At 26.2% G+C, this 12691-nt stretch overlaps 1 protein-coding gene across 4 annotated transcripts in view; it reads left to right on the top strand.

Moving 5' to 3' along the window:
• The window catches only part of LOC105847182 (uncharacterized protein C3orf20), a 55751-nt gene that overhangs the window by 39772 nt on the left and 3288 nt on the right, over positions 1–12691 (top strand). For 2 of the 4 annotated variants that reach the window (XM_065818605.1, XM_065818603.1), the window contains exons 16-18: positions 6727–6771; positions 6882–6986; positions 11992–12073. In XM_065818605.1, coding sequence (XP_065674677.1) covers positions 6727–6771; positions 6882–6986; positions 11992–12073 — 232 coding nt within the window. The remainder of the gene's footprint in view (positions 1–6726; positions 6772–6881; positions 6987–11991; positions 12074–12691) is intronic. The other 2 variants (XR_010643842.1, XM_065818604.1) reach the window with 2 other exon arrangements.

Raw genomic sequence — 12691 nt, 5'->3', positions numbered from 1 at the left:
TTATTTTATATTTTATATATATATTTAAATTAATAAAAACACTTATCTAATTTTTTACTTTTACAATATGTTTCACCATCAGTAGGTTCATCAGGGAGCCTCAGGAAGGATATATATATATATATATATATATATATATATATATATATATATATATATATATATATATATATATATATATATATATATATATTTAAAACCAACAAGAAGGGATCATCAGGTGATCCCTTCTTGTTGGTTTTAAATGAAGCGTCATTCTACTCCACGATTGTCACCTTCTTGTGCAGTTGCTATACTAAACCATAATTATTTTTTAAATCTTTTTTACAAGAATATCTCTCTTTAAAAAAAATGTCTTTTTAAAAAATGTTGCTGCTAAATATCATCTCTAGTTTGAGCAACCAAAATTCATTCTCACTTGGCTTATCATTCAGCAAAGTTGTAATCTTTAACTTGTATCTGTCTCTTCATGGTATAAAAGTTTTTATTCATCAATTTTTTTTCCTCCCACATCAACAAAACCTTAACATCAACATCAAATATCAACAAAACCTTAAACCTCTTATCCTTCTTCATGTTTTACTCATACAAATTACAAACTACAACTTTTCAGTTCAAGTCGTTAACTTATGTTTTCTAGTAACTCATGGCTTAATAGCTTGCAACCTTGTTGGAGGGTCATGTTTGTAAAAAGTACCATTTTTAGCTGGGACTGAGACCCCAGTTTCATACTATTTTCTTGTTGCTTATACAATAACATTTGTGCATTACAAAGTTATTACAGTTGTTTGTGCATAATCTTATTAAAAAGATTAGCAGAACTTATTAGGTTAGGTAAAAAGTAATGTGATTTTTTAAAAAATTGTTTTTTGTTTGATTCGTTTAAAGCAGCTAACTGAGAACAATCTGGGTTTTTCTAGGTATTTTTTAGTAAGCAAACTTTGATGCATTTATGGTACTAAAAAATACCATTGAAAAAATGGAAAAAAAGGTCTAAGTTAGGATGTCACACAAAATAAATACAGTCAAGATAGGTCAGTAACCTGCATAACTATCTTTTCATTCACCTCTAATTGGTTTGACAATGACTTGAGATGACCCTAGGTACACTATGTAAACCACACCTAGAAGTGACTAGGGCCAGAACAACTCCAAAACTAACTCCAAAAGTTACCCTACTCATTAAAAAAATTTTGGTGAGACATGTGTAGCCTTGTGTACATTGGGAACTGCTTCGACTAAACACCATAATTACGGCAGCAACCAAGTGTGCTCATCACAAAAAGCCTTAAAGGGATCCCAAAGTACCAAGACAAGTTTTGTTCATATTAAAGAGAATGATAAAAAAATTTAGGACAGAATTTTTTTAAGTAAAACAAAATAATATAGGTATACCAAGAAAAACAAACATTGTTGTTTTACTCAAAGCTCGTCGTCTCCATTTTAGCCAGTGTCTTAAAATATATGCCGCAATCTACAGACTTTATAGTTGGTTCAAGCACGTTTAATTCCAAAGAGTTTTAGTAAATGACATCATTGTAGAAATTTGATAAGAAATCTAAAAATTCTTTTTTTTTTATTAAATTATAGAATTTTTTTTTTTATTATAGATTACTAAAGAATTTGTTTAGTTATTATTATATAAAAGTTTTTTTTTCATAAATTACTGTGGAATTTCTTTAGTTATTTTATTTTCTTAATTTCGTGAAGTTCGCATTAAAAATATGAATAAAATGTTTCAGATATTTTAAGCTGAGTCATTTGCTATAAGTTATTTTTGTGTTTAATTTTATTGTTATTAAATTACTATTATCCTTATTAAGATTCTGTTAAAAAAATTATTTTGTATTATTTAACGAGTATGCTTCACAATTTATCTTGTTTTGTACATAAATTTTCACTCTAGACATAATTTGTTTGTTCTTAAAGTTTATATAATTCTCTACATAATCAAGAACAAATAAGAGCCATATTTTGTTATTATAAAAAGTTATCATGTGGCAATGCTAAAAATCTTTAGTAATCCTTTATAAAAAAAAACATTTTAAATTTAGTTCTAAGATAAAGCAGCGTAAGCACTGTAAAATTTAACTTGTAGAAGTGTAAGTTTAAGTTTAACTTGTAGAAGTATTTAACTAAGTAATTACGAATGTCTTTTGAAGAAAAACACTATTGTGTAAGTTTAAATTTAACTTGTAGAAGTGTAAGTTTAAATTTAACTTGTAGAAGTATTTAACTAAGTAATTACGAATGTCTTTTGAAGAAAAACATTATTGTGTAAGTTTAAATTTAACTTGTAGAAGTGTAAGTTTAAATTTAACTTGTAGAAGTATTTAACTAAGTAATTACGAATGTCTTTTGAAGAAAAACATTAGTGTGTAAGTTTAAATTTAACTTGTAGAAGTGTAAGTTTAAATTTAACTTGTAGAAGTTTAAGTTTAAATTTAACTTGTAGAAGTGTAAGTTTAAATTCGACTTGTAGAAGTAATTTACTAAGTAATTACGAATGTCTTTTGTAGAAAAACATTATTTTTATACATTAAATGAGTTTTGTTTTGGACTTAATGTTTTAGTTACTATTTATAAAAACAATGGTTTTAAGCACTTTGCATTTCTTAATGTTCAATGATGTGTGTAAAAAACTTATTTAATTAAAAAGTTTAGCTTTCTATTAATATTTGTTTGTTTGTTAATGCTTTTAAAGAGGTTTACTATTCGAATTTTAAATAGTTGTCAATGTTATGCCATCCGAATTTTATTTAAAAAAATGTGCGGTCACAGCGTAAAGATTTTTGTTAAAATGGCTGGTAGCAAGAGTTAACTTTATGAAAGTTTAATTAACAGCATTTATTTGCTAAACTTTTCATTGGGTACAAATATTCTCGAAGTTTTTATTTAATCATGCAAGAATATATTTAATGTACTTTATTCTGTAAAACATGTATTGTTTGTTTTATTTTATTTTTAAAATTGAACAATTATTGGTCAAGATTGCAAAATAGTTTAGCATTATTGAGTCAATTTTAAAATTGAAATCGTTTAATGAAAATTTTTTTATTGTCAATTTTGGTAGATTTTTGATTTGCAATTTTAAGAGGCAGGTTTTAATGTAAAATACTTGCCAAATACAACATAAATTGGGAAATATTAAATATAATATGTTTTTTAACATGCTGCAACACATTGACAATTTTAATGGCCATCTGTCTTGAATTATTGCCATAAAACATTTTCACTTTAATTAATAAAAAGCCGTCTGTAAATTTGTTAAGTGTAATATCTATAAATATTTTCTAACTAAAAATTTAAGAATTCGGCAAATATCACTTATGAATAATGTTGTTTATCAAAATTCTTTATTAATGAAAAATTTAAGAATTTGTAAAATATCATTTTTATAGGAGAACAAAAACGTCATAATGACAAACGGCTTAGATAAACTAGAAAAAAAATTTACATAAATAAAAATATTTGTCAGGGGTTAGGGTTAGGCCAGTGTTTAAATAAAAAGAAAAAAGATTCAGAATATATAATAAGATTATCAACGTCTTTTTGAAATATTTATTATATTTAAGGAAACATTTCATATATTTGTTATAGGGTCAAATCATTATATTTCAACCAATCACCTGTGGGTCATTATCTCTAATTTTGCTGATTTTTACATATTGTTATGTGCATAATGTAGATAGGTTTAATTTGAAATTTCAGACTTCCAAGTACAACGGTTCAAAAATTATAGCCTTAGAAACATGACACAGTGGCCCCCCTCGATTTACAAAGGTCAAAACAAACTACTTTAGAGCTGTATAACTTTTGTTGCCCCTTCCCCCATTGGTTAGTGCCACCCAAACCCCCTCCCTCTCCCCCTCACCTTAGTGAGTGAGGGGGGGTCCAGACCACATATAGGCCACTGATTACCTATAATAAAATCGAATTTAAAGAAATAATGGCTTCATTTTGAAATTAATTCAGATATTTAGATATTAAGTATCTAACTATCTAAATTAATTTAGAGACCTTTATTTGAACAATAATGGAGGTCTCTAAAAAATTACTGCCCCTTTTTTTGTACCCCTGTCAACTATAAAGTTCAGATCAAGGAGAGGACAACCAACCATATCTCTCTTTTTATTAAGAAATGACTCATAATTCGTTGCACCCTTCACATAAACCAGTTGGCAGATTAGAGGGGCACTGGTTTCTAGTAACACATACGACCGTTGATGATTTAAAAATAGGGTTATTTAAAAATGCTGGCATTTTTGGTGTGAATTTGACAAGTTTATAATGTTTGCATTTTCAGATAGTTGGGTCTACTGTTCTTATATGCTGTTAATCTTTGATAAAAACAAAGTGTTAGAAAAATTTACAAGCATCTCAAAATGGCTAAAAATTGGACTTTTTAGGCGAGTGGAAATTTTGCTTTTAGATATATTTAAGTTCTAAACTGCAACAAGCTGCCTATATTTTGCCAATTTATTGCAGACAGTAGTAGCTAACCAGAAAACTTATCTGTAAAGACTTGTGGATGAATAGAATAATGCTACAGTTAGTTTCATTTTGGCATATTTTAGCAATTTTAGGATTTTTTCCAAAGTTGAGGAGGTCATAATTTTTTTATAAGTTAACACAAATTAATAAAAACCACTTTTTTAAAGAGAGAACTATGCAGAAAATAGTTCTAGAAAAAATGAGACACTTGTTGAAAGTGAGAAAAAAGTTATACAGCACTAAAGTAGTCTGTTTTGACCATTTGTAAATTGAGGGGGGCCACTGTGTCATGTTACTAAGGTTATAATTTCTGAACCGTTGTACTTGGAAGTCTGAAATTTCAAGTTTAACCTATCTACATAATGCACATAATAATATGTAAAAATTAGGAAAATCAGAGATAGTGCCCCACAAAGTTTTCTTTAAATTGGTTGAAATATAATGATTTGACCCTATATTTATTATATTTTAACATAAAAGTCTTGATTTTATATGGTTCTCGCACTCTATAAAAAAAACATTCTTTTGTTTAGCTTCCTATAAAACTTTTAGGAAAGTCATACAATTTATAATAAACGCTTATTTAAAAAAGTAAATAAAATAAAAACAAATAATATTGATTCAAAAAAAAAAAAGTTCTACAATGGCGTCATCCACTAAAGCTCTTTGGAATTGAACGCGGTTCAATAAGTTATAAAGTCTGTAGATTGCGGCATATATTTTAAAGACTTTGAGAGACTGGCTGACATGGAGACGACAAGGTTCATCAGGAATATATATATATATAAATATATATATATATATATATATATATATATATATATATATATATATATATATATATATATATATATATATATATATATATATATATACATAAGAATCTATATATATATACATATATATATATATATATATATATATATATATATATATATATATATATATATATATATATATATATATATATATATATATATATATATATATATACATAAGAATATATATATATATATATATATATATATATATATACACATAAGAATAATATATATATATATATATATATATATCTATATATGTATATATATATATATATATATATATATATATATATATATATATATATATATATATGAATATATATATATATATATATATATATATTAGGGTGTCCCTAAAAACAACTTTTTTGAAAAAAATCTGCTCCCACCCCTTAAATGTGTTCTATATAATACGAAAACACTAGGTTTAAATTTTTTTTGAAAAAAACATATTTATAGAGGTCCCCCAAGACCCTTTAATATTTAACGGGTCCCTAATATTTAAAAAAAAAAAGTTTCTCAAAAATAGGTCAACCTAGTACTCAAATGAAGCGCAATTATATAAAAATTTCAAAAATATTATTCATTTTGAAAAATAAATTTGAAGTTTAAACTTATTTATCACAATTATCATGAAAAATTCACTTATTTCATTTTTTGCTAAAAAACAAGATTTTTACGTAGTAAAACCTAAAATAACTTTATTATTTCAAAATGAATGTTATTTTTGAAATTTTTATATAATTTCGCTTCATTTGAGTACCAGGTTGACCTATTTTCGAGAAACTTTTTTTTTTTAAATATTAGGGACCAGTTAAATATTAAAGGGTTTTGGGGGACCTCTAAAAATATTTTTTATTCAACAAAATTTTAAACCTAGTGTTTTTGTATTATATAGAACACATTTAAAGGGTGGGAGCAGATTTTTTTCAAAAAAATTGTTTTTAGGGCCGCCCTAATATATATGAACATATATATATATATTTATATGAATATATATATATATATATGAATATATATATATATGAATATATGTATATATATATATATATATATATATACACATATCTTTATACATATATATATATATGAATATATATTATATATAAAAAAACCTGTTACTTTTTAACTTACCCAACATTTTATGTAAAATATACTTATATGGTATATAATATATTATTATAAAAAACATGAAATATTCTTTGAAAAAGGTATATTTATTTGTAGCAATTTTATTTAGACAAAGTTCTAAAATAAAACTAAGCTTTAAATTTTTCAAAATGTTTTCTAGAAACTTTTGTAACTTTTGCATCATTAGTGTATTAGTAAGTTTGAAATAATATATTTATAATATTGTGGTATATAGTAAAGTATTTGGTATAAAAGTATAAGCTACTTAACCTAAAAGTGCATTAAAAACAGAATTGATGACTGGTAAAAAGTTTTATTGCAGGTTAGAAATCTTGCTTTTCCCTTTGAATGATGAAAACATATGAGATTTTATTTTACATAATTTTTTCAATTAATTATTACAAGTTTATAGGTTATAAACTGTGTTTATAGATGCGATAAAAAACATGTGCCTCTCATAACCGATATGGAGTTTGACCTATTTTTGAATGAACTTCCAAAGACACAACTTCTTGTTGTAAGCTTAGTTGAAACAGGGTATATTTTCTTTTTTATACATACATGCATACATACATACGTACACACATACATAAATGCATACATACATATTTTGATTAAAATGCTTTTATAAAAATCAAAAAATAATAATAATGCTAAAAAAAACTATATTAAAAATGGACCATCAATGAATGGAAGTTGACCAATATGACAATATTTTAAATCTTTGGTTTAAAGAGAGTTGTTTGTCCAATTATTTTTATTTCTGACAAGTATATATATATATATATATATATATATATATATATATATATATATATATATATATATATATATATATATATATATATATATATATATATATATATATATATATATATATATATATATATATATATATAAATTATGTCAGTGTATTCTACAAATAAAGTGCAAAATGTTCTTAAAGAACAGAGCAATAATAAATTAGTAAAAACACTTATCAAACTTTTATCTTCAACATGTTTCTCCATCAGTAGGTTCATCAGGAATATATATATATATATATGAATATATATATATATATATATATATATATATATATATATATATATATATATATATATATATATATATATATATATATATATATATATATATATATATATATATATATACATATGAATATATATCTATATATATATATATATGAATATATATATATATATATATATGAATATATATATATACACATATCTTTATACATATATATATATGAATATATACATTTGTATATATATATGTATATATATATGTATATATATATGTATATATATATATATATATATATATATATATATATATATATATATATATATATATATATATATATATATATATATATGTATGTATATATGTATATATATATTCCTGTAACTTCAGGGGTTCCCAAGGTATCCTTGGCCTCTCAGAAATTCTCACATCTAAGGTGGCCATGTTCACTGATGATACTACCGTTTGTTCTTGTCTTGATAAGAAACCATCACTCTGATTGCTTAAAGGAGGCATCATCTACCCTTTGTCTTCTAGAAATAGCTCTTACTTCTAATCTTTTTAAGAAGCCATATATTAAATCCATTGCAAAAATAACATCTGCTAAGGTTGCATCTCTTTATTGCTCTCCCCATTTTCTTACTCTAGATTCAAATCTATATCTCTATAAATCTCAAATCTATTCTTGTATAGAATACTGTTGTCATATCTGGAGCGGATCTTTGAATGATGTCCTTTCTCTTTTAAACAAGATGCAAAAATGTATTGTAAACATAGTTGGACTTGCTTTTTCAGCCAACCTTCAACCATTGTCACATCATTGTATTGTTGCTTCTATTTTTCTTTTCTGTAAATACTATAATAGGCACTGCTCTAAAGTGCTAGCGTGTCTCGTGCCATCTACTAAATTTCATTCTGGTCATTCTTATGTTTTATTATTATTATTATTAATATTATTATCTGCTTCATCTGTTTAATTTTATTATAATCATTTCTTTTAATTTCTTCATTTTATTATAATCATACTTTATTGAAGTTGTTATCATAATTAAATTGTTACAAATTTGTTCAAATTAGTTTTTGCATAAATTAATTACTAGCATAAATTTATTATTGAATATATATATGACATACATTTACGCACACCATGTGGTTTCTTATGAGTCTTGTTTTATTTAATCAAATAAAGAAAATACTTTAATAAAAGATGGATGTAACAACTATAAAAAAAATCAAAACAAGTAGCCTCCATAACTGTAGGGCCCCTTCGACCTTGTGAGGTAAATACAGCTAAATAAAGTTTTTTTCCAGTGGAAAAAAAATTACCATTTTTAGAAAAAAAAAGTTTATACTATAAAGTTTATAATAATTTTTAATTTTTTTAGATGTTGACACATTTATGATAATTGTTCTGTTCATGTTTTGACTTTTTTGTATTTAAATTAATCAATTTATTATGTTAAAAGTATATTTATGTTTTAAATTGCTTTGATATTAATACTTTTTTCCTTTAATATCATACTTTATTAATTCATATACTACATGTATTCAACATATGTACATGTATCAACTTCCAAGCATCCAATTATACTATATGTAATTAACAAAAGTTTTGAGTAATGACCTTCATATATCCATGTGTATCTATTGGGATTGTGTAACCATAAAAAGTGATAGAGAAATTGCACCTTTTAAAAGTATTTAACATGTAGCAAGGAAAGAGGATAAAGGTGTCTGAAGTTTAAAAAACTAGAATTTCATCTTTTCTTTATCTTAAACAAAATCAATTCATATAGTTCTAAAAAAAAAATTTCTTACTTTTATTTATTCTTTTTTATTTATTTGATCTTATTCTTTTTGTTATTTTTTCTACAATTGTTATGATTATCATTAATTTTTTTTATTATTACCTGCAAATTGTAATTTTTACTTATTTACCTTTTTTATGTATATACTTTATGTCCTAATAGTTTAGTTTAGTTAAGTTTATTTTAGTGATCAATAATTTACAAATATTCACAACAATCCGTAATAAATTTATAGACTTTTGAAAATTCATTAATGTTTGCTATTTTTAAATTACCAACGAAGATGTGCTGCATCAGGCACCTCTATACTAACAGTCTTAAGATACTCGTGCACATCTGCGACACAAGTGCTATACTTTTAGAAAATAATAGAATACTGGAAACTTATGTGAAGAGAGTTAATTTCCAGTTATCTTTTAAAATTATCTTTTAACTGATTTAAATGTTGTTTAGTTGATTTAAATGTTGTCTAGTTGATTTTTGAACATGTTCACCAAAGTCGCGTCAATTACTATTTGCGGCAGGGTATTCCACTGCAAAACAACACGGTTTGTGAAAAATTTCTCTCTTGGCGTGCAGTTAAGTACTCTTTACTGTGCAAGTCTTTGATTATGACCACTTATAATATACTTTGACAACGAAGGACGATTGAATGGTACGTGAAAGTTTATTTCATCAATTTCACGCATGAGGTTGAACATCGGAATTAAATCACCTCTTATTCTTCTTTCTTCAAGTGTCGTAAGGTCTAACATGACCCTTCGCTGCTCGGCGGTGCAATGATTAATCTCAGAAATTGTTTTTTTAGCACAACTTTTTTTGGCGCTTCTATGTCTGCCCGTTGGTAAGGTGACTACGCTTAGGTAGCGTTCTCTAGGTGAGGACGAACATACATGGTGTACAATTATTTCCACACTGAAAAACTACGGCTGCGAAAAGTTTTTTTCAGCCTCCCTAAGGAGTGTTTAGCATTCACTGCAGCTGCTGAAACTTAAACATTAAGTTTAAGATCATCCAATGGAGATAAGAACTCCAAGGTCTCTCTCTAAATGAGCAACTTTGATTGCAAGTGACAGGCCGTCTGGTCCAGGCATGAAATAGTCTCGTTTTGAAAAACTTTTTTTCCTCGGCCAGTATGCATGACTTTACACTTTTCAGTATTAAATGTCATGAGCCAGCAATGTGACCATTCAATGGCTTTGTCTAAGTCTGCTTGCAGACTCTCCGCGTCCCGGTCAGATTTTATGACACTGATAATTTCATCAGCGTATCAACTCTATGCTGACAGTCATCAGCGTAGAGTTTGACCTGATATTCCAATTTCTAGAATATCATTAATGTACAGAACAAATAATAATGGACCCAAGACCAAACCTGGCGGTACGCTGCTAATAACGTTTTTCTAATTTGATGTACAATCTCTAATAACGACTCCCCGCTGCCTTCCTGCGAGCCATGCTTTAATCCATGCCTGAAGCTCCTCTTTAATTCCATAGTTTTGAATTTTGTGGAGAAGTTTATTGTGTGGAACTTTGTTGAAGGCTTTTACCAAATCCGTGAAGATTATGTCTGTAGCGTATTCCTGTTACATAGCTTCTGTTAAAAGATCAAGTGTTTCCATAACGTTTGTCAGGCACGACTTTTTGAAAACAAGACCGTGTTGGTGTTTTCATATAAGACCGTTTATAATACAATGATTTAGAATCTGGTCTTGAACAAAACGCTCCATAACTTTACAAGGGATACTAGTGAGTGATACTGGTCTGTAATTAGATGCTTTTAGTTTGGAGCCCTTCTTGAATATTGGTGTTATGTTTGAGCGCTTCCAGTTGTCTGGGACCAGTGAAGTCAGAAAAATAAGGGTAAGTGGAACAGAACACGCTACTGCACACATTTTGAGAAGCCTTGGACGGACGCTGTCGATGCTTATCGTCTTGTTCCCGTCAAGGTTTTTAAGACTTTTCTGTACTTCATCCGTGCAATAAATTGCGTCGTACATGTTTGAAATCTGGCATCCTTGCTGACCTTGCGGATCTGGCATCCTTGCGGACCTTGCGGCTCAATTATGAAAACCGATTAAAAGTAGTCATTTAAAATTCTACATATTTCCTCCTCATCAACTGTGCTTTCACCTGTACTGTCCTCTAAAACTCGTGTTTGGTATTTAACTTATTGCATTTTGTTGGCGGTGTTGGTAGTCTTGATTGCCGTTTTGACGAAAGAAACATGTATTTTCTTTTTATCATTATTGCAAATAATTATAAAAAGAAAATATATAGTCTGTTGTTGTTATTGTTGGCACTGGTATTCTGCATAATTATTGGTATTCTGTATAATTTATAATTGATACTCAAAAAAAAGTTGTTGACTTTATCTTAGGGGTGGTCTAAAAGATCTAGATATGCCAAGTTCTTGATGCTATGTTTTAATAAACAATTTTTTATTTAAATAATACCATCATTTAACAATACTGTAATAAAAGATAAAAAGTCTTCATCTCATACTAAATCGTTTCTATTCTTTACATAAATTGTAACTTTTTATTTTAATCTTCTTTTCTTGTTAACCTAGATGCATCTTGTTGTTAACCTTCTTGTTAACCTAGATGCATCTTAAGATTTATTATTTTGTTATTGTTTAAAAAATATCATTGGTCATATGTTTAAGAAAGAAAGTTTTAGAAACATAGAATGATTATATTTTAGAAAGAAAAGTAGTTCTGCAGATATCTATATGCAAAAACTCTATCAACAGCTTAATAAGAATAGAACTTATCCATGCGTTCAAGTACCTTTTTTAAATATATTATTTTCATTATGTTTATTGTTATTATTTTTTACATTGTTTACATATTTTTATTAATTAACAATTTATGTTTTTTATTTAAATTTTTTCAGAGAAATGTTTTTTTAATAAAAATGGTTTTGTTGATTTTTTTAACAAAAATCAAAAAAATCGGAATAAACAAATAGTTAAAATAAAATAAAAAAACTTTAAAAAAACAACAAAAAGAAATTAAGTTGTAAAAACAAGACGTGATAGAGAATTCTAACATGATAGAGAAAAATAAAGTTAAATAACAATTAAATATATATTTTAATGACAAATTTGTTTTAAAAAAAATATTATTAAATTACAAATATCATTTTTGTTAAAGAAGTAATTTATTACAGGCATAAGTATTTGTTATAATATAACAAGAAATTACCAACTTGGTTTTTTAATTTATTCGACCATCCTTGTTCCCATAGATTTAAAAAAAGGTATGAATGATATCTTGAACAGATACCGAAAGGAAATTTAATAAAATATTTTCTGATTCTTGAGATACAAACTTCACAGTTTTTTAGAAACTGCAGACAGTTATGCGCAGACATGATTTCAATGCATGAGCTTTTAATTAAG

The sequence above is a fragment of the Hydra vulgaris genome, chromosome 14 (genome assembly GCF_038396675.1).
Source record: "Hydra vulgaris chromosome 14, alternate assembly HydraT2T_AEP".
Classification (NCBI taxonomy): domain Eukaryota; kingdom Metazoa; phylum Cnidaria; class Hydrozoa; order Anthoathecata; family Hydridae; genus Hydra; species Hydra vulgaris.
Note: the sequence above shows the minus strand (reverse complement) of the source record. Positions and strands in the feature narration are given on the sequence as shown.